Here is a 21,449-nt window from a genome sequence, read left to right as displayed (position 1 = left end):
GGGGTTATGGTTGTGGGAGGGGCGGGGTCTGATGGCGAGCGGGGCGGGGTTATGGTTGGGGCGGGGCTCCTTGCCTTGTGGGCGGAGTCCCGGCTGCCCAGTCCGCAGGTTGCGTTCCTCTGCGCGGCTCCACTCTTCCGGCCCCCGCGCGACGCCCGCCCCCTCCACCTTCCGCCCGGCGCGGGCTCCGGCGTGACGGTCGCGGCGTTTCAGCGTTCGTGGCCTCTGCGGCGCCCGAGCCCGCGATGTCGGGCCCCAATATGGGAATGCCGGTGGTACCGAGCACGGAAGACGAGGATGACAGCTTTGGGGAAGCAGGTGACGCGGGGGGACTGCTGAGCGACCGTTGCTTTCTCCGGGTACCTTCCTGGGGAGGGGGCGGCCCGGACAGGGGTGTGGAAGGAAGGAGCCCTCCCATCCCCCGCTCCTGGGTGGGTTGCAGGTTCCTGGCACCTGCCAGTGGGTGTCTGGAAACCCCAGCATTCGAGAACTGTGGGCAGCGGGCCCCATTTTGCAGAAACTGAGGCCGCTGCAGAGACACTCGCGCTTTGGGGGTTTGCTCCAGTGCTGAGCTCGGCCCCTGTGGGGATGGCGGGCCGCTCGGGCCCAGCCCAAGGGCCGTCGGGGTGGGCGCGCGCCTGGCTAAGTCAGCAGCCCCAGCCATCTTTTCTGGTGCGGCCTGGAGCCCTGGCGAATGTGACCTGTTTACAAAGCAGCCTGTTGTGTGCACGGCACTGCGGAGGATGGAAGGTGGGTGAGGTGTGGAGAGAGAACCGTCAACTCCCTTCTCACCCTCGGAAGCCTGTTTCCTCATCTGTAAAATAACAATGATTAGTGCCTCAGGCATTGAGATGTGTCAGGATTGAATGGGAAAATGAATGAGAAATACTCAGAAGGTTCCAAAATGCAAGTGTTCAGTAAATGGTTATTATTATTCTCTTTAGTGTAATAAAGATTGGGTTATTAGAGTGCAGGACTTAGTAAATGTAGGGTGTGGAGTCTGCGTTTTGTTTTGGTAACAGCTTTATTGAGCTATAATTCACATACTATACAACTCATCCATTTAAATTGTACAATTCAGTGGGTTTCACAGTATCCAGAGTGTGCATCTATCCCCTCAATAGTTTTATTTTTTTATTGATTTCAGAGAGGAAGGGAGAGGGCGAGAGGTAGAAGTCTCAATGATGAGAATCATTGATTGGCTGCCTCCTGCACGCCCCCTACTGGGGATCAAGCCTGCAACCTGGGCATGTGCCCTTAACTGGAATCGAACCCAGGACCCTTCAGCCTGCAGGCTGATGTTCTATCCACTGAGCCAAACCAGCGAGGGCATCACCTCAATAGTTTTACAACACTCCCATAACCCAGGGCCTGCGTTTAATAGAGGTAGACCTCCCATGGGAAGAGTGGTGAGCTGGCCGCTTTGCCCTGAACGGTGGCCAGATGTGTGTTAAGCTGCATCAGGACGGGCCTCCCAGGAGTCACATTGAGTGGTCGCCGGCCAGTTCACAGCACTTAGCACAGTGGGGAGGAGGGAGGCACAGGCTGGGAATGGGAAGCACCCTTGACACAGATAGAGCCCGGCCCCAGTGTTGTGGAGACACCGCCGCCCCCATCCTTCCCTGGCTGTGTCTCTTGACACAGAATGTGCAACGTTGATAATAATGACCAAGTATTAAGTACTTGCTGCGGCCAGACCCTGTCTGAGTTCTTGATATACTTGAGTCCTCACAGCCACCAGGACTGTCTCTCCCTTTTCCAGAAAGGTTGCAGCAACTTCCTGGGATGGAGCAGAGCTGGGGCTGAAGCCCAGGTGCCCCACTTCCCAGGTCTGCGTCTTGGCTCCGGCCTCCGACTAGCTGGAGGACCCTGCGCAAGTCCTTTCCTTCCTGGCCTCAGTTTCCCCACCTGTACCACAAGGTGGTTGGACTGTAAAGCCCAGCAGAGACTTCCCAGGCCTCTGGCCTCTGAGGTGTGCCAACTCTGGGTGATGGGCGCTCTTCCTCCAGAATGCAGACACATTTGCATCCATATCCCAGACACCCTCCAGCGCTGGCCTTTTCCAAACACTGCCAGCCACTTCCCCTTGGTCCCAAGCTGGCAGCGGAGTGTATCTGAGTCATGGGCTGGCTCAGAACTGGCTCCCGCAGTGGGCACAGGCCCAGACCTTGGGCCCTAAGGGACATTGTGCTGCTGGGTGCAGGTCAGGAGTGGTTGGGGAGGAGGGAGTGATGATTTCTGGTGGAGATCAGGGAAGGCTTCTCAGAAGAGGTGTTTTGAGCTAGTTGTTAAATGGCTGTTGTTGTATTCTGGGTGGCAGGGGCAGTCGAGCAAAGGCAGAAAAAGGACTGGAAAGTTAGAGGCTTCATTCATTCCTCTATTCATTCACTCATTCAACAAATGTTCCTTGTGTGTCGGCGAGGGCCTCGGGGAAACGGCGGTGAACACTTCTCACGGAGCTCTATGGTCTGGTCGGGGAGGCAGACCAGCACAGATGATCACATCCAGAGGGAGGGCCCCCGAGGTGTGCGGACGGGGATCGGGCATAGAGGCCTGATCTCGTCTGGGGTGCTGGGAGGGCTCCCTGTGGTGACAGCCGTGCTGAGACTTGAAGCATGAGTAGGACTCATCCAGGAGGAGGGAGGGAGACAGGAGGGGGGTACGGTGCACTCCAGGTAGAGGCAACAGCGTGTTCAAGGGGCCTGAGGTGGGCAAAGGCAGATGTGAGAGGAGAGTGGGGTCTTGGAATCTGGGTGCCTTATCGTGGGGGCAAAGGCCATGGAAGAGCTGGCAGGATGGACTTGCCTGGGGACAGGCCTGGATTGCCCCACTCAGGAATGTGGGCTCTGGCCTCTCGGCAGGTGAAGGAGTGGAAAGGAGATTGGTATCAGGCGGGACTTCCCAGGCAGGACCCTGGCTGAGCCTGGTGTGCTAAGGTATTCTCTCTCCAAAGCCTTCCCTCTTTTTATACCCACCCACTTTCCCCACAGTGACACGGAGGCTCAGGAAGGAGTACGGACTTGCCAAAGCCCTTTTGGAGTCAGGCTGGGGGTGGTGGTTGCGGGTGAGGGGTGTCTGAGCGCTGAGGAGACTTGGGATCTTGGCTCTCTTTCCCTTCCTCCAGAATACGCTGCCATCAACTCCATGTTGGACCAGATCAACTCCTGCCTGGACCACCTGGAAGAGCAGAACGACCACCTCCACGCCCGCCTCCAGGAGCTGCTGGAGTCCAACCGGCAGACGCGCCTGGAGTTCCAGCAGCAGCTGGGGGAGGACCCCGACGACGACTACGACTGCGACTACGACTACGACGCCAGCACCTAGGCTCCAGGAGCCTCCAGGCAGCCCTCACCCTGCCTCCAGGGCCAGGCTCCAGCCGGGGCACTCACCACCCGATTAGATGCCTTCTCAAGGGCTGGCCTACAGGTCCCCCGGCGGCTCTGCCTGCCTGAGCCGCTCTCCAGATTCTCCCCTCGGCGTGTATGGGCCACCTCCCACCACCCAGCCTTCCCTCCTGGCGTCAGGTGTGGGCCTGCAACCCCCCCACCTTGCCTGCCTGTCCCGCTCCTGGGCACGCTCCGCTCTGCCCAGGCCTTGAATGTCCACATTAAACGTGTCTGCAGTAGCACTGCGCCTCTGACTGGATCCTGGATGAGAACCCCGGGGGCCGACAGGTGAACAGAGCAGTCAGGGCGTTCCGGGTGTTGCTCATGGGCCTGGAGGGGGGCGGTTCCTGTTTTCTTTATTTCTGGACACGGGGTACAGGTGAGGTCGGGACTTCCTCCCCCGCTGGAATGCTCCTGGCCGGCAGTGCTTCCCTGCCAGGTTGAGACAGCACTGGACATGCTGTGTGACCCCGTGGGATGCACTTAGCTCCTCTGGGTACTAGGGCTTTCACTGACAACCGACACCAAGGCATGCCGTGCCCCCTCGGGCACCACCCTCCCGCTCTTGGCCCCAGTTTCCCCAGCTGGCCAACAGTACGGTTGGTCTGGTTGTCTGATCTGTAAGGGTCTTTCCAAATGGGGAAATAGCAGAACTAAAGATCCAACTTAGCCTGGGCTCCAGTCACTGACGATTCATCGCAGGTCACTTGACGAGAAGGCAGGGTCACCGTTAGTGCACCACGAGCTCGGAACGGGAAGAGCAGCAAGGTTCCCCCTGCCTGTACTTCCCCTCCCACAGAATCCGGCTGGAGAGAGCTGGGGCCCAGCGCTCAGGCCTGGAGTCAAATCCTGGCCACTCACCAGGTGTATGACCTTCAGCAAGCCACTTGACCTTGCTAGGCCTTAGTTTCTTCATCTGTAATTTGGGGGTAATGAGACCGCCCTCCTAGAGTCACTGTGAAGATTAAATGAGATCTCACTTGAAGATTTTCCTGGCCCTCGTACATGAAGAGGGAAACTGAGGCTCAGAGAGGTGAAGCGCCTTGTGATCCCAGAATCCCTGGTTTGGGGACCTGTGGGTGGCTGGCTGGTTTGCCCCCACACTGAGCCTAGAGAGACGGAGAGCTGGCTGGGTGCCTCCCTTCCCCTGTCCACCCAGACAGAGTGCTGGTGGGGACTAGACAACCAAGCTACCTTCTTTTATTGGATTTCTGGGTAAAAACACCAACCATGTCAAGCTTCCATGCAGACCCCCAGGAAGCACAGATCCGGACCCGCCCCAGGTGGCTGGGGGAGCTCTTATCAGGATTTGAGGCGGGCTGAGCGCCGGAATGGTGGGGGCTGGGGAGCTTGGGTCGTCACCTTGCTGGGGGGTTTGGCTGTGTCCTGGAGGCTGGGCTGGATGTGTGAGCGGCCGCTGGAGGTGAACAGAGCAGTCAGGGCGTTCCGGGCAGTGATGGCACACCGGCGGCTCACGGGCCTGGCGGCAGGGCTGGGGTCCTGGGCCTTCTTGTATTTCTGGACACAGAGGGTGCAGATGAGGCAGGGCCCTCCCTGCCTGGTGCACTGCCGGCCGGCAGCTGCTTCCCCGCCCGGCTGAGACGGCACTGGACGTGCTGTGCGCCTCTGTGTGCTGCGCTCAGCCTCCCTGGGCCGGAGCTCTGGCGCCCCCAGCCTGGCCCTCAGCACCTCTCTTCCCCAGAACAAAAGCGGAAGGAGCCCCGCCCCGCCCTTTGTGGGCAGGTCCTCCCTGTTGGGGGGCGTGTCTGGGAGCTGAGGTCAAACACAGGAGGGAGGTGGCCAGTGGCCATTGCTCCCAGTTTGGATGGAGTGGGTCCTGGGCAGGGTGGGGTGGGGCTGGAGGCCCAGCTCACCTGCAGGTTCTCCAAGTGGCCCGAGGACTTGCAGTGGGAGAGCTTTGCCCCCGAGCTGCCGTGGTAGAACTTCTGGCAGATGCGGCAGACGTAGCCCATCACCGGCACCATGAAATCCACACCTGTGGGGCAGCGGGGTCTGGGCACTCACATTCCTCCACACCAGCCAGGTGTGCCTCCCTCTTTAGGGGCCCATTTATCCCCCCACCTTCCAGGTCGGGGAAAAGGACGAGAGGATTGGCCGCCTGGCCAGGATGCTGTGGCCAGGACCTGGGGGGTCACCTGGAGGCTGAGGTCAGAGCTGAGGTCTTACCATGTGCAGTGTTGGGGCTGTGGGTCTCTGGGTCTTTCCACTCCTCTATGGCTATCCCTCTGGACCTCACCTGGAAACATGCAAGTGCGGGCCTCAGGTCTGACTTCCCCCAGGGCCCCCCAAACCTGAATGCAGGTGGGGGGCCCTGGAACCCACCCATGCTCTTAAACACAGTCCCCTTGGTTTTGAGGAGGCTGTGGGTGGCATTCTCTGAGCCTTTGCACAGCCAATCCTGCCTCCCACAGTACCCTTCCCAATCTATACTTCCTAGGCTCAGCTCAATCAGTCGCTTCCTCCAGGAAGCCCTCCTGCTCCCACAGTGGCCATAACCATGCCAGGTGTGCCTGACACATCACACATGTCATCTCATTGAACCCTCACCACCACCACCTATGGTTCACGCATTTTACATAAGAGAGAAAACATTAACTCACTTGCCTGGTGTCAGCTGGTTTAGGGAGGAGCCAGGTTAGTAAACCCTGGTAGGCCCCAAGTCCTGCTTTCACGTTTGACCGTGAGCCCCCTGCCGGCTCCATGAGTTCCCACCTGATGCTGCAGTGACCTCAGTCCTGGGGGGTGGGTTTCAGGTGACCTAGGACCCCTCGTCTCGCCTGGCCATAAGCCCCTTCCAGATGAGGCCACCTGACGCCATGCCAGCCTCACCATGCCCAACAGTGCCTTCCACACACCAGGCAAGCAAACACGGCTTCTCGGAGTGACACCCACTCCCGTTTGCCAGCCGGGGCTGTCACCCTCACAGCCTGAGTGGGGACTATTTGAACAGAGGAAACAGGCTCAGAGATGCCAAGGGGCTTGCCCAGGACACCACTTCTGACTCTGAATAGCAAGGCCGGCCTCACCCCTAACCTGCCTGGGGCCGGAGGCCACCCTTGCAACCCTCCATCCACAGTCCCTCTGCGTCCTTTCTGCTGCCCCATCACCACCCTGGGCTGTAACGGGCGAGGTCTGCCAGGGGCCAGGCCTTTGTCCCCACATATCCCAGCACCAGGGTCTGGCCCGGAACAGCTGCTCCGGAAACATCTGTTAAACTGAAGAGAGTCCACGCTTCTCTAGCTCCTCGCTCACGGGGGGCAGAGTAGTGGGGCATTCCGAGCACAGCCTGGCATCCAAGTTGGTGAGATTCTGCCAGGAAAGTGCTTGGCACATGCCTGGTATACAGGTAGGTGCTCTAAAAGCGCCGACTGCGCTAGCTATCAGCATTAGCAGCATCTTACGCTGGCTTTTCCTGTGTGTGCTGCACCATCCCCCGCCCATGCCTTTACTGACGCTGCTCCCTCGGCCCAGGGTCCCCTTTCCCTTCCTCAACACGTCAGCATTGCAGCCAGGCTTCGAGGCCCTCACAGATTTCACTGCCCCCCTGCAGTCACCTGGGTGTATTTACATAGTCCTACAGGATATAGTTAGTGCTAGCACTAAGTTGTAGCAAGCATTAGTGCCTGTAAAGGCCAGCACAGTGCCTCCTGGCCCCGGGAGGTGGGGCGCGGTCCCTCCTGGGCTGGGAGTCCAGCCTCCAGCCTGCCTCCCACATTCCTTCCTCCCCCCAAGCACCTGCTTGCAGAGTTCCTCCTCAACCTCCATCTCTTCCTCATTCTCCTCCTCCTCCTCCTCGTCTTCATCGTCCTCAAAGCAGCCCACGGCATCCACCGTGATGAAGTGGTCCTCATCCTGGCCAGCTATCTCCTTCTCGCACATCTTCATCTGCCCAGGAAGTGGGTAGGGCTCAGGTCAGCTCTGGGTGGCCAAGGCGCCACACCCCCTCCCCCCAAACACACACCCGGTCTCCCAATCGCCCTGGACCTGCTATGAGTTCAGGCTGGGATAAATCTCAACTTGCTGGGCGGCCTTGGCCAATACTCTGCACCTCTCTGAGCCTGTCCCCCGAGGGAGCCGGAGTTACCTCCTTGGCTTTGTCCTTGTGCCCCTGGGACTTCACGTGCTCCACAAACTTGCGGGGGGTCCTGAAGTAGCGGTTGCAAACGGTGCAGAAAGGTCGCAGGGACTGTTTGGCCATCTGGGGGGAAGGAGGGCAGACCAAGTGGGTGGCGGGCAGTGTCTCCAGCGAGGCCTCGCCTCCCTCCTGCCGGCCACCACATCTGCAATCTCATGTGCCAGCACACGGGCAAGCACGTCCCTTCCCTGTGCCACTGGCTCCGAGATGGGATGGCCGATGGCCACAGAGAGGAGACAGGAGAGCACACGCGCTGGGAGGAGCCCCCCGAGCCCCACGGCTCAATGGCAGGTCGAGATGGTGCCTGGTTCCCGCCGGACAAATGGGGAAACTGAAGCCCAAAGAAGAAACGCGACTGAGGCGTTGAGAAGCCACACTTCGGTGTGACGGCCACGCAGAGACAGACTGACACGGACTTCCGTTCCAGACTGGACTCCTTCCCTCCCAGCCCTCGGCCTGGAGACAGCACATCCAGGGCAATGGCAGCGTGAGGCCTCGCACCTTGTGGTCCTGCGTCCTGCGGTGCTGGATCAGGTCCCCCGTGTAGTAGACCCGGCAGGTGTGGCACCAGCGCCTCAGAGGCGGCTCTCTGAGTGATGACAAGCAAAACAAGGGCAGTGTGACCCCACGTTCCCGGAAAGACGGGCGCTCTCCCAGGCGCTCTGTAAACGCAGGGCCATTCCAACAGGAGCTCTTTGGGAAACTTAACAGAAGGGTTTGGAACTTCACCTGGAAGAATACTTAAATGAGAATATGAACAAGGAGAGTTGGGGGAGAAATGAGATTTAGAAGCATCTGGGATGCCAGAGGGTCACCAGGACAGTGACAGCACCGAGGATATCTGGCCTTGGAAACCTTTCTTTATCCTTCAGTTTAATGCCCCGTGGTTCGCAGAGCTGCTCTTGCCCCTCACCACCATGCCCCTGTGGCAGGCAGGGTCGGCACATGCGCCAGGGGAGCAGCCCCACAACCCACGTCCTTCCCAGGTGGACGGTCACGTGTTCCTGCCGGATGGAGCCCTGAGAAAGGGCTTAGTTCATGAGTTCCCGCATTACACCCCTTACGAGGCCATTGTACAGACAAGGAAAACTGAGGTCCAAGGTCACACAGTGAATGGTGTGAAGAGGCCTCTGGAGGAGGGAAATGCTTAACACAAAGGCAGACCTTGCAGATGGTAGAATCAGGGCCCGTCTCAGCCTGGCCTGGCCTGGGAGACTGCCCAGCCCCCACACAGGGCCTCTGAGATCCCGCACTCACTCGTCCTGTCTCTCCAGGACGTCCCGGGGCACGGGCAGCAGGGACAGGAGGCAGGCTTGGCTCATGTGCTCCATCTCCCTGAGCCGCTGCTGGTGCTGGGCCCCCAACATATGGTCCTGGAATTCCTACGACAGGAGGGAGGGAGGGATGGGCATGAGGACTGAGCCCCGGAAGGCGGTCAGGGCTGGGCCGAGGGAGGAGGCCTCCAACCTTGGCTTTCATGGCCCCCCAACACCACTGAGAGGCCATTTCTCTTACAGCAACCCTGTGTGGGCCACAGAAGGATGGTAAACTGAGGCACAGAGCGAGCACACAGCAGCCAGAGCCTCCGCTCCTCCTGGAGCCTGTGTGAGCCTCCAAGACCAGGAGCAGTCTGAGGAGCTCTCAGGTCCGCTGGCTCCGCTCCGCCAGGCACAGAGTGGGGGGTGACTACAGCCCCCGGTGTGGTAATACGAGTCTAATGCTGTTATGAATGCTATGCTCGCTCCAGGCTGGGTCTGGGGCTCATGACTTCAATGTCGAGTCGCTGAATCCTCAGAACTACCTGATGTGGTGGGTTCTACATGATTCTTCATCTGACGCATGGGGAAACTGAGGCACAAAGGGTGAATTCCCTCCCGAGGTCCGCAGGGCTGGGCAGGGCCGATTCAGACCAGCTCTGCCTGACTGTAAAAGCCTGCCTTCGTGGCTGCTCAAAACATGTGCTCTGAGCGAGGCTCAGCTGCCAGGAACCGGGGCTCAGGGGGCCCCATGTGGCCACGCAGGCAGCCGTGGACCGGGCAGGCTGGGCACCCCACACAGGCCCTCCCCCCGACCGACCCACTGCCCAGGGCAGGGTGGCAGTACCTGCTGGCTGCAGCAGCCGGCCCTGCAGATGTAGCAGAAGAACTGCAGCGCCTGCTTGGAGGGCACGCTGGCGGCGGCAGGGGTGGCGGGGGCGGAGTCGCTGGGAGGCGGCCCGGGTGCGAGGGGTACAGTGCTAAAGGCCCGGCTGTCACTACTCCGCAGGATGGTGACCTTCAGGGAGCCCCCGGCACCCCACACCTGCGCCAGGAGCAGGGGCAGAGCTACGACCAGCTGGACGCGCATGGCGGGCCAGCCCCAGTGCTAACGACCTCTAAGCGTGGTCTTATCGGGCCGCTGACAGTCCCTTACAGATGGGGACTGAGGCTCCAAGCTGTTCGAGGATTGTCCAAGCTCACACAGCTGGGAAGCACTGCAGTCAGGATTCAAAGCCAGGCCCCCCTAAATCTAAAGCCAGGTCCACCCCCTCCTCATACACTACAGGGAGAAAGCGAGACACAAACGAGGGAATGGGCTTGGCCACAATCCACCGTGCAGCAGAGCTGGGCCCCGAACCTCTGGCACGGGCTGACACTGCACTCTCTCTAAAGAGCAACGTTACTCATGGGAGGGGACTGGACGCTCCAGTTTGGGATGAGCCGGCTGGAAGGGACTCCTGTCCCCAAAGTAGCATCAGATCTTGAGAGCAAAGGCGCGTGAGAAGGCAGCTCGACAGCATGAAGAGTTTGACGAACCATAGTCAAACCCACTCCGCTCTGCCCACAAGCCCAGGCTGCGGGCACATGTCCCAGGTGGGGAAACGCGAGGGGGCCCCGAGGGGGCCTGGGATAGAAAGAGGCCCTCCCACCGCTGGGCACTGTGGTCCTCACGCTGCCCCATTAGCAGCTCTACCCACCCTGAGCATCTCTCTTGCTCTTTTTTCACATTCTCCCACATCCAGGCCACCGGTCAGCTCCTCCTGGCTCTCCTCCATGCTGACCTGGGCCGCCATCGGCTCCGGTGAGGCCTCCTCCAGGCCTGGAATGACACATGGGCTCCGTTTCCCAGGGCCCATCTCCCACCGGACCCAGAGGGACCTGGGCCCAAGGGTCACCTTCTGTGCTCACAGTCAAGGCCTTTCAGCCTCTGGTGTGAATGGCCCCAAACCCTGGTTCTGGGTCCAACCCTTGGTCCCAGGCAGCGCCCGGTCAGAGCTGGACAGTGTCAGGGGAGGACAGAGGGGTCTGGACAGAGCTGTCCCAGCACCGGGCCGGCTGGGAGCCAGTGCTCACCGACCTGCGTCAGCTTCTACTGCCCTGGGCGGTGCCTCCTGCAGAGGGGAATCAGCCGGAACTGGTGCTTGCTCTGACGCCGGCACTTGTGGCTGCGTCGCAGGCTGCCCCTGGGTCTGGTCGGGTGGCTGCACTGGCAACTGCACCGGAGGTTGCTCTGGTGGCCGCTCCCCTGGCTGGGCCCGCGGCTGTGTTCCTGCCTGGACCTGTGGACACGTCGGGGTCTGTGCCTGCTCCTGCAGCTGTGGCTGCCCCTGCCTTGGGGGCTGCACATGTGCCTGTAGCTGCGCCTGCGTCAGCGGCTGTGCCTCCGGCTGTGCCTGCTGCGGCATTAAGTGCTCTGGGGAGGTCTGCGTCTGTGCCTGCTTCTGCCGCGGCGGCTGCACCTGGGCCTGGATCTGCAGGACCCGTGGCTGGGATCGTGGCCGCACTCGGGCTTCCAGTGGCTCGGGCAGCAGCTCGGGCGTCTGCGTCTGCTTCGGCGCTGTCGTCCGGGCCTGTGGCTGGACCTTCGCCTGCAGCTGCCCTGGGGGTCCCTTTTCTGTGGGCTTCTCTGAGCTGGGAAGGATCAAAGGAGATCAGATTCATGTCTTCCAACCGGCTCCCTAGAAAGGCTAAGACCCAGGTTCCAGTCAGCACTCTACCACATTCGAGCTGGGCACTTGGGCAAGCCCCTTTGGCTCTCAGCCTAAATAAACTGGGAGGATCACTTGCTCCCACCTCCCACAACTTGCTAATATGCGACCAAGGCCTGTAGAGCTGCCCACCCTAGGTCCCAGATGCACATCTCCACCCCTCAACCTGGCCACTTCGTCTGTCTCCAGGGGGCTCGGTCAGTGAAGACATCAGAGTCTGTCTGGCCTGGGAGCTTCCCAAGTGAGATGCAGAATTAGGTTTGACCTTCCTCCAAGCCAAAAGCCAATGCCCTGTCCTTGTTCCAACTCCCCTGAAGAGTCCTTTCCCCACCTACACCCGCTGCCCCCTGCCCGCCCGCCACGGCCCCCTGGCCTTTGCAGGAATGAGAGTACAGGCCTCCTGGGCCCCGGCAGGGTTTCAGCACCAGTTACCTCTTTGACCTTTTAGCTGGTGGCCCAGACGCTTCACAGGACTCTGGCTCAGGTGCCGAAGTGCAAGTCTCCTTAGTAACGTCATCTGGGCAGGGAGGGGAATCTTGGTCTAGAAGGAAGGGCAGATGAGCGGCTGCCAGGGACAGGTCAAGCACCAACCGTGTCTAGGAGGTAAGGCCTGGGCTCACCCCCCACCAAGATCCCTGCCTCCATGACCCACTCGCCCCAACGGCCATCCCCTCTGAAGGACCAGCAGCTCCCTCACCTGGCGTGTCCGTTCGGGGCTCCGCAGCTCCCTCAGACCCCTCTGGGGGGTCTGCCTCGTCTCCCACAGGCATCGTCTGAGAAGAAGAGTCCTGCTTCCGTTCAGAAACCGTTTCTGACACCCACCGCCCACCTTGCAAATACATCCTTGCCCAAGAGCAGCTGCAACCATCCCAGAGATGAGGAGCCTGGGGGCCTGGCCCCAGAGCTGCCAAGAGATGATCTTAAACTCCCCAGGAATCGTGTCCAAGGCGTTCCATCTGGTTGCTGACGTCAAGTAAACCCAGGTTTGGGGGCCATGAGCCCTCTCCTGGCCACGGTGCTGCGTCCTGACGTCCCCCCCTTTCCTGCAAGCAGCTCAGAGGGACCCTCCTCAAATGCACACCTGATCACGCGTCTCATCTCTTTCAGGCCAAAACCCCCATGACTTCTCGTAGCCCGGAGTGCTCTCTTTTCACCCGAGCCTGACACCACCTCCCCTCCTTCCTATACAAAACAACCTCTGCCCCCACACCCACCCCTCCAAGCTGGAGGCCAAGGCCCTTTCCCCAAAGCCCCAGGCCTTTCCAGAGCCCCAAACGCACTTCTTACAGGAACCCTTCAGGGGAGCTGAGCAAGGAAAGGAAAGGCATTGGCCTCTGGCTTGGGGAAGGGCAAACCCAGGTCTGCACCTCCCCTGGGAACCAGTACTAAGCAGACCGCCCACCACATCAGGCCTCCGTGCCCTGCAGCAACGACCCGCAGGACATGGGCACAGGCCTTCAAGTCAGGAAGCCCAGCTCTGGGTCTTTCTCCCCCAGGGAAACCTCCATCCACCCCGCTCTGAGCCTGTTTTCCCATTTGTAAAATGGGGGTGGGGTGATCAGAGACAAGCCTGTGAGGAGAGGCCCACTGGGAGGTCAGAGGCCAGGACCCCTCTCTGGAGGGAAATGCCTCACCCCCAGGGGGGGCTGCCTGGGAGCAGGCAGAAAGTGGGTACTGCCCCCACCCCAGAATCCTCTCTGAGGAGCACGGTGTATGTGAGGAGCTGCTGGGACGTTCAGGGCCAGGACAGTCTCGGGGAGTTCGTTATTCCCTTTGCCAGTCTCTCTGAGTCTTTCTGCTTATCAGGGGACCCTCCCTCTGAAGCGTTCACCCCCTCTCAGACGGGGAGGAGCCGGGGTGCCGGCTCAGAACCTTCGGATGGCCAGTGTGGGGTTCAGGGCTTTATAATATGGTTTCACCCCCATTACCTTTCCTTTCTACTGTTTTATTTTATTTTACTTTATTTTATTTTATTTTAGGTAGTGATATAATATGTTTCCTGTTTAAATAACCAAGCAGAAGCCCTGGCCGGATAGCTCAGTTAGTTAGAGTATCATCCTGATGTGCCAAGGTTGCGGGTTCGATCTCCAGTCAGGACACATCCAAGAATCAACCAATAAATGCATAAATATGTGGAACAACAAGTCCATGTTTCTCTCTCTCTTAAATCAATCAAGCAGTCAATCACTGAGCAGAATCCAGTTCACTTCAAGCTGTCCTATCCCAGGCAGAAGCCATTAGTCACAGATGGGTGGCTTTTGAGTACTTGAAATGTGGAAAACCAAACTGAGATTTTGGTATAAAATCCACATCAGATTTTAAAGATTTAGTACAAAAAAAAAAGAGAGAGAGAAATGTAAAACGCCTCGCTCATTTTTTATATCGATTACATTTTGGAATGATAATTTTTAAATATATTGGATTAAATAAAATATATTTAATTAAAATCAAATTCACCTGTTTTGTTTTGCTTTGTTAATATAATTACTAGAAAAAAATTAAATTCCATATATGGCTTGCATTTTATTTCCATCAGGCAGTGCTGATTTTAAGAACTCCTAAAACTAATATAGTGTTATGTGTCAATTATAGCTTAATTTTTTTAAAAAGAGAAATTTTAGCCCTGACTGGTTTGGCTCAGTGGATAAAGTGTCAGCTTGCGGACTGAAGGGTCCCAGGTTCAATTCCAGTCAAGGGCATGTACCTTGGTTGCAGGCACATCCCCAGTGGGGGGTGTGCAGGAGGCAGCTGATCAATGTGTCTCTCTCATCGATGTTTCTGACTCTCTATCCCTCTCTCTTCCTCTCTGTAAAAAATCAATAAAAATACACTTTTTTTAAAAAAGAGAGAAATTTTAGGTAAATAATAATACTGATGATATTTGGACATGGCAAAAATCCCATCAGGGGTTCAGGAATATTTGAAGTTTGAGAAACACTACACAAGTCCAACTTACCTCCTGCTCACTTTACAGGGGAAGAAACTAAGGCAAAAAGAGGGTGTGGCCTGCCCAGTGTGGGCCAGAGTGGGGAGCTGGCTGACAACCAGGCCAGCCCTCTCCCATCCCCGCCTGCTCTGCCCCCAGCCACCACTCACCTTGCGATCAGGGGTGGTCCGGGCCTGTTTCTGGGGGTTCCGCCCTGCAAGGATGAGCTTGGAGGGGTTGATGGGGACCCTGACAGGAGGGGGGCCCAGCAGGGACTGCTGAGTGGCCTGGGGAAAATACTGCTGTAGATTTGGGGTGGCCATCTGGGGGGGTGTGAGGCTGGGGGCTGTCAGGTTCGGGGTGGCCAGGTTGTAGCTGCGAAGGTTACCTGTAGGCAAGAAGATGGAGAAGAGGGATTATAACACATTGCGGGCGGACATTCTCGCGCTTTCATGTTACACAGTGCTTTGCAGAAGAGTTAACGGCACTTTCACATTTGGTTGGATGGTAGAGGCTAAGCTTTCTAGGCGTGGCCCCAGTCACTAGGCCCAGCCATCAGCAGGGTAGATACTGTTTCTACTGATGACACAAAAGACACGAAGCGAAGGATTTATCCAGGGTCTCCGGGAGGTCGTCCTGACTCCTCCCTCTCTTTATCCCCCCACCAAGCCAGCACCAAACCCTACCAACCCTCTCCCCTCCCCCTCTCCCAGTCCAGCCTGACTCCCCTTCCTAGCTCCACTCCCAGCCCCCTTCCAATGCCACTTCATCCCTGCATGTCAGCCAGGTTTGCACGGGAGAACAGCGAAGGGTGATCTTTCCAAAACTGCGTTCTGACTTCGCCCTTCCCCCGTCTAAACCCTTCCATAGCTCCCTGCTGCTCATGGTGCCAGGTTCCGCCTTGCCCTCCTCCCTGACAACCTTTCTTTCTATTCGCCCCACACTTGCCCCCACTAGACTCCAGCTATAGGCTCCCGTGTCTCCCTCAAAGAAGCCTGGTTTCTTCCTGCCTCTGTTCCTTCCGCCTGGGACCTTCTGCCCCCACGACCTCCCAGTTACTTCAGGTCTCCGTGTAGGTGTTTCCTCTGGAGGCTTCCCCGGAGCCTCTCTCAGTCCCCAGGGCCTCGAGCTTGCCTGTTCCAGGACCAGCTGCACAACTGCCTTGTCTACTTCCCACTGCCCATCACCCAACCACCCGGGGGGCACCTCATCAGGCTCAGCATCCCAGTGCTTGGGGAGTATTTGAGCCACAATGGACAGTGCAAGTTCTTGCCCCAAGGCTGGGAGGAAAAGCACAGGGGTTCAGGGCAGGCGTCAGATGTGCTGTGACAGCTTATTCGAATCCAGACTCGACAGCACAAGCTCTGTGACCCTGAGCAAATCAGTTCCCCCTTCTCAGCCTCAGTTCCTTCATCTGTAAAATGGGGATAATAATAGTGCTTAACTCAGTTATTAGGAGGATCCAATGAGATATACAAGTGTGCCTTGTACATAGTAAGTGTTCAATTAACATGGATTTAAAACAAATACATGTACACAGATGTGCAGGGAGAGAACAGAACGCCAACCAGCTGTTACAGTGAGATGAAAGATGGCACACTCCCAAAGAAAAATGACAAAGCCCTCATGCCCGCCAGAATGGCTACCGTCAACAAATCAACAAACAACAAGCGCTGGCGAGGATGTGGAGAACAGGGAACCCTTGTGCACTGCTGGTGGGAATGCAGACTGGTGCAGCTACTGTGGAAAACAGTATGGAGTTTCCTCAAAAAATTAAAAACGGAACTGCCTTATGACCCTGTGGTTCCACTTCTGGGTATGTAGCTGAAGAAACCCAAAACACTAATTCAAAAGGATATGTGCACCCCTGTGTTCATTGCAGCATTATTTACAGTTAGAGGCCTGGTGCACCAAAATTCGTGCACTGGGGAGGGTGTCCCTCAGCCCGGCCTGCACCCTCTTGCAGTCTGCGAGCCCTCAGGGGATGTCCCACTGCCGGCTTAGGCCTGCTCCCCACCAGGAGCGGGCCTAAGCCATCAGTGGGACATCCTTAATGCTGCTGCAGACGTGGGAAAGGCTCCCGCCATTGCTGCTGCACTCGCCAGCCATGAGCCCAGCTTCTGGCTGAGCGGCACTCCCTCTGTGGGAGCACACTGACCACCAGGAGGCAGCTCTTGTATTGAGCATCTGTCCCCTGGTGGTCAGTGCACATCATAGCAACCAGCCATTTCACAGTTTGGTCAATTTGCATATTACCCTTTTATTATATAAGACTAGCCAAGATTTGGAAGCAGCCCAAGTGGCCATTAGGAGATGGATGAATGGATAAAAAAGCAGTGGTACAGAGCTGAATACAATGTTCGTTGGAACTCATCACTGTGGTACAAACTAGGTTCTTTGTAAATTAAAAAAACTATGGAGCTGCAATATTTTTGGAATTAGTTGTGATGCATTTGATTTATTTTATATTCATAAACTCTGTTACATTCTATCAATTGAAGAGAAGCTGTAGCTGTTACGATTTACAACTTTTTAATGTAAACACAGAGTAACTAAACTATAATTTTTGTGTGTAACAAAGCTGATGTTGAATTAAAATTATATCTCATCATGGAAAAAAAAGCTGTGGTACAATTACACACGGAACACTACTCGCCGTAAAAAAGAAGGAAATGCTACTCTTTGCAACAGCACAGACAGACGTGGAGGGCATTGTGCTAAGTGAAACAGGCCAGTCAGAGAAAGGCAAAGGCACCTGATTTCACTCATATACGTGGAATCGAATGAACAAAATAAACTAACAAACAAAACAGAAACAGATTTATAGATACAGAGAACAGAATGAAAGCTGTCCGGGGGGTGGGATTTGGGAGCGGATGGAAAAAAGTGAAGGGATTATGCAAAAAAATAAATAAATAAATAAAAAGAAAAATGGCAAAGGGCATGGACAAGTCACAAAAAGAAATACAAACGCTTAAGAGACCATTATGAAATGTTAAACTGCACCAGCATTCCAAGAAATGTAAACGAAAACATCAATAATATAGCTTTTTGCCAACCAAGTTAGTAAGTTATATGTATATACATGTATATATATATAAAAAAGCATATAATACCCAGTGTTGCTGTGGGCATGGTGAGACCGGTACTGTCATACGTGGCTGGTGACATTGCAAACTGGTCCAGTCCTTTGGGAAAGCAATTTGGCAATACTTACCAAGAGCCATAAAATACCCATCCCCCGCCCTCCCGGTTATTCTACTCTTGGGAATCCACTCTAAGGAAATAGTCTCAAACAGGATATTCATCCCACTGCTACTTAAAATAGAAAAAAAAGAAAGAAAGAAATGGCTGGGAAGGTTTAGGTAAGCAAGGGCACATCCCTCCAATGGAATATTAAACAGCTACTAACACATAATCAGAGGCTGTCCAATCATACGATAAATGATCATGCCATTCTATTCAGTGAGAAAGAAACAAGATCCAGCCTTTCACTTGTGTCAATAACCACCATCACACTCCAATCCCCACAGCTGTACCTAGAAAAAAATGGCAGGAAACACACCAAAACCTTGACAGGTGGTTCTTTTCTTCAGGAGGTGAGTGAGGCTACAGACTGTAATTTGGGTTTTCTTATCCTTTTTTAAAAATGCTCTTTTCACTTGTCTTTGAAGAGTGTAACTTTTTAAATGGGGGGAAATATATGCATATATTGTGGGTCCCTGCGTGTGGTTTTATCTCTCCACTCATCTATCTGTCATTTTTTCTTTCTTTCTTTTTGTTGTTGATTTTTTTAATGGAATTTATTTGGGTGGCATTGGTTAATAAAGTTATATAGATTTCGGGTGTACAATTCTATCTATCATTTCTTAAGATTTTTAATTGATTTTTTGAGAGAGAAAGGGAAAGGGAGAGGGAGGAGAGAGAGAGAAACATTGATGTGAGAACATTGATCAGCTGCCTCCCAAAAACCCCCCACTGAGGATCGAGCCCGCAACCCAGGCCTGTGCCCTGACGGGGAACCCAACCAGCAACCTTTCAGTGCATGGCATGATATCCAAGCAACCTAGCCATGCCAGCCAGGGCTGTCTGTCATTTATATGTAAGCTCCCAGAACCATTCACACCCAGGTGGCCCTGGCAGGGCTGAGGAGTGACGACCATCACATCTGCCCTGGCTGCAAACCCTGCAGGGGGCAGGAGAGTCTAGCACAGTGGTTCTCAACCTTGGCTGCACATTAGAATCACGTGGGAATCTTTTTAAAATCCTGATTTCTGGGCCTCATTCTGGAGGCTGAAAAACTGCTCTCCCCATGGGGAAACTGAGGCCAGGGCACAGACCTAAAGCACCCACTCAGAGATCCAGGGGGTCAGGAGGCTCAGGCCTTGGTCTAGCTTGGCCACTGTTGGTGCGGTGTGACCCAGGGCAAATGATTTCCCTTCTCTGGACTTTCAGCTTCCTCATCTGTCAAGTGGGATGCAGACGAGGGTGGTCAAAACAGGTCTTTCCATCCAGCATCTCACGTAACCTGAAGGTCAGTGAAATGTGCTGGGTGCTGTCCACAGAGCCAGCAACATGGCCAAGGGCACACAATGGGTGAGGTCAGACAGACCCGCCTGCAGCTGAGCAACTTGCGCCTCCCGGAGCCTCGGTGTCCTGCCTGTAAACTAGGACGCCGCCAGCAGCTCCCTCTCAGGGTGACGCTGTGGATCTGGTGGGACTGGGGGGCTGCTGGGAAGCTGGCACTAAGATGCAGTGAGAGGGCCTGTGGCCATACCTTGCAGCTGCTGCAGAAGCAAAGCTCGCTGTAGCAGCACAGAGCCACTGAGGAGGGAGGCCGCGTTTGTGCCCTGGAGGTTCAGAAGCTGCTGCTGTGGCTGCTGCTGGGGGAGCCCCCTGTGTGTGGAGAGCGGGTGTCAGTGTCACCGGGAGAGCCTCTTTCTCGAGCGAGACCCTCCCCTCCTGGGGGTGGGAAATGATGACTTGCAGGACTCACACAGTCAGGTCTCTGGGCGGAAGGGCTGGGAAGGGGTCTCTAAGGCCTGGGTCTGAGTAGCCGGGCCAGAGCTGCCACCCCTCCCCGGGAACTCACCTGCTCATGGCCATGGGCAGGGGGGCCTGAGGTGGGGGCTGCTGGAGCAGCTGCTGGAGCTGCAGCAACTGCTGCTGCTGCTGCTGGAGCTGCTGCTGGAGCTGCTGCTGCTGGAGCTGGTTGAACATGGTGGCTGGGGAGGAAGGGGAGGAAGTCTGGGCTCCCCACCCCAGGCCCGGCCAGCTCTCCTCCGTCCATGGTCACCCGCCCCCACCCGGGCCCTCAAATATGCCAGCTGAGCTGTGCTCTCCCAGTCCTGCCCAGGCCGCCCACATTTGCTCCCCGCCCCATCATCACACCCCCAATTCTCCCAACAGCAGGAGCCAACCACCCTCCCGCCAATTTCCCCCAAATCCTGCCAACAGCCCCCAATTCAAAGGCCCAACCCGTCCTCCATCTCTCCAACTCTCAGGGTCCAGGGGGAGCACCCGACCCCAATACACCACCCGCTGCGGCCTTTCTCTGCGGAGGCCAGCGCCCCCCTCCCCCCGCCCCACCCCACACACAGTCAGCCCCTCTGACACTCCCACCCTCTCGCTGTGCCTCTTTGTGTCAATCACAGCAGCACCTCCCCCACCGAGCCCCAGCCTTTCCCTCGCGCCCAGGAACAAAGTAGAAGGGCGCCCCCGCCCCCCCTCCCCCCGCCCCACCGTTCCGCTAGCCCTTCCTCTGCAGAAGCGCAGGCAGCGTTACCCTGCACCGCCCGGGACCCCGCTGCCCCCCACTGCCCGCAGCCCGCACCTCCTTTCCAGTGTCCCCCCAAGACTTCCGCCCGTCCCGCTGCCGTCCTCGGCCCGCGCACCTCGCTTCCCCGCGCGGTTTTGGCCGCGGGAACCGCACGGCCTCCACCCGCACCGCCGCCGCCGCGCCTCCCCGGGGGCAGGGCGGGTCGCGCGCGGGCCGGCTCGGACTCCCGGCTCCCGGGCTCCCGCGAGTCCGCCCGGGGCTGCCGGCTCGGAAGGCCGGGCAGCGGGCCGGGCAGCGCCCTCTGGAGGACCGGAGGTTCCGCGCCGCGGGCAGCGTCGCGAGACCCAGCTCCGCGCGCGAATCCGGCTGCGGGGCGGCGCCCGCTCACCTGGCGCCCGCGTGTGGGTGGGCGCGACTCGGGGCTGCGAGGGGGCCCTGGGCCGCGCGGACCCTCGGACCCGCGTCCTCCGCATCCGGAAGGGGCAGCTGTGAGCCCCAGGTCCGTCTGGCGCCCGGAGGGGTCTGTGGTCCGGGAAGGACACAGCGGGCGACTTCGAGGAGGACCGTCCCCAACCGACCTCCCCGCGGCCGCCACCGTCCCGCGATCCGGGGGCCCCGCGCGGGGCCGGGAGGGGAGGGGGCTGCAGCCGACGGCTGGACATTCGGGAGCCGAATGGGGCGAGCGGCGCAGCCCGGGGAAGGCATGTGCCCGCTGTCCAACCAGCCGCTGTCCATTTGGAAGTGTTGGCTCGGGAGCGCGGGAGGAGGGCTGAGTTTAATGATAAAAACTCATCCTGGCCCTGAAACGGTCCGCCGGGAGGGGTTCTTTACGGCTCTGTCCCCCGTCCCTACGCCCCTCCCCTCTGTCCCTAGACGGAGTCACTGGTTCCCGCTGCTGGTGCTCTGCGGGTCGGTACCCGCCCCGGCGGCTCGCTCCCGGCGCGGTGAGCGCCGATCTGTGCGGCGGGCGCGCGGTGGCGCTAGGGACGCGCAGACCTGGGCCGCCCCGCGCGTCCAGGGAGAGACCTCGGTGCCTAGCCGTCTTCATCAGGTGACAGGTGATGCCTAAGGCTCAGGACCCGCCCTACTGCAACCCCGCGGGGCCGTGGGGGGCCGCACAGGTGCCTAACTCCGCCTGGACTTAGGGACGCGAGAGCGCGCGAGCCAGGCCGGGGGCGGGGAGACATCGCGCCACTGAGTGAAGCCGCAACCTGGAGGCGGGTGGCTTTGAAGGT

At 57.6% G+C, this 21,449-nt stretch overlaps 2 protein-coding genes across 14 annotated transcripts; one reads left to right on the top strand and one right to left on the bottom strand.

Moving 5' to 3' along the window:
- The first annotated feature begins 120 nt into the window (after window positions 1–120).
- On the top strand, window positions 121–3,625 carry CUNH9orf16 (chromosome unknown C9orf16 homolog). The gene is made up of 2 exons (XM_036329536.1): window positions 121–318; window positions 3,125–3,625. The coding sequence occupies exons 1-2, from the start codon at window positions 246–248 to the stop codon at window positions 3,322–3,324; spliced, it is 273 nt and encodes a 90-aa protein (XP_036185429.1). The 5' UTR covers window positions 121–245; the 3' UTR covers window positions 3,325–3,625.
- CIZ1 (CDKN1A interacting zinc finger protein 1) lies at window positions 1,006–20,601 on the bottom strand. Of its 13 annotated transcripts, XR_004971127.1 has the most exons (19): window positions 20,330–20,509; window positions 19,528–19,660; window positions 19,213–19,331; window positions 17,552–17,623; window positions 14,606–14,823; window positions 12,207–12,297; window positions 11,942–12,074; window positions 10,879–11,432; window positions 10,499–10,620; window positions 9,646–9,843; window positions 8,800–8,924; window positions 8,044–8,131; window positions 7,492–7,605; window positions 7,143–7,292; window positions 5,574–5,643; window positions 5,261–5,382; window positions 4,749–4,904; window positions 4,248–4,341; window positions 1,006–2,702 (listed from the first exon to the last, which is right to left on the bottom strand). XR_004971127.1 is itself a non-coding variant. In XM_036329531.1 (18 exons), exons 2-18 carry the CDS (start codon window positions 19,653–19,655, stop codon window positions 4,339–4,341), a joined length of 2,463 nt encoding a protein of 820 aa, XP_036185424.1. In that variant the 5' UTR covers window positions 19,656–19,660; window positions 20,330–20,509; the 3' UTR covers window positions 1,006–4,338. The 13 variants fall into 13 exon arrangements, 12 of the variants coding, with proteins under 12 accessions (XP_036185424.1, XP_036185423.1, XP_036185417.1 ...); XM_036329531.1 differs by having other exon boundaries at window positions 1,006–4,341; XM_036329530.1 differs by lacking the exon at window positions 4,248–4,341.
- Window positions 20,602–21,449: the final 848 nt, after the last annotated feature.

The sequence above is a fragment of the Myotis myotis genome, unplaced genomic scaffold (assembly GCF_014108235.1).
Source record: "Myotis myotis isolate mMyoMyo1 unplaced genomic scaffold, mMyoMyo1.p scaffold_m19_p_12, whole genome shotgun sequence".
In the NCBI taxonomy this organism is placed as follows: domain Eukaryota; kingdom Metazoa; phylum Chordata; class Mammalia; order Chiroptera; family Vespertilionidae; genus Myotis; species Myotis myotis.
The sequence above is the reverse complement of the archived record's forward strand: the minus strand, read 5'-3'. Positions and strand labels throughout refer to the sequence as shown.

Bases quoted from the DNA above. Each gene is read 5' to 3' on its own strand.
- CUNH9orf16 (XM_036329536.1), top strand. From the start codon at position 246: ATGTCGGGCCCCAATATGGGAATGCCGGTGGTACCGAGCACGGAAGAC. The intron at 319-3,124 runs GTGACGCGGGGG...CCCTTCCTCCAG, and splicing joins TGACAGCTTTGGGGAAGCAG to AATACGCTGCCATCAACTCC.
- CIZ1 (XM_036329524.1), bottom strand. From the start codon at position 19,655: ATGTTCAACCAGCTCCAGCAGCAGCAGCTCCAGCAGCAGCTCCAGCAG. The intron at 12,075-12,206 runs GTGAGGGAGCTG...TGTCCCTGGCAG, and splicing joins GCCCCGAACGGACACGCCAG to CCGCTCATCTGCCCTTCCTT. The intron at 5,644-7,142 runs GTGCTTGGGGGG...GCATGTTTCCAG, and splicing joins AGGAGGAACTCTGCAAGCAG to GTGAGGTCCAGAGGGATAGC.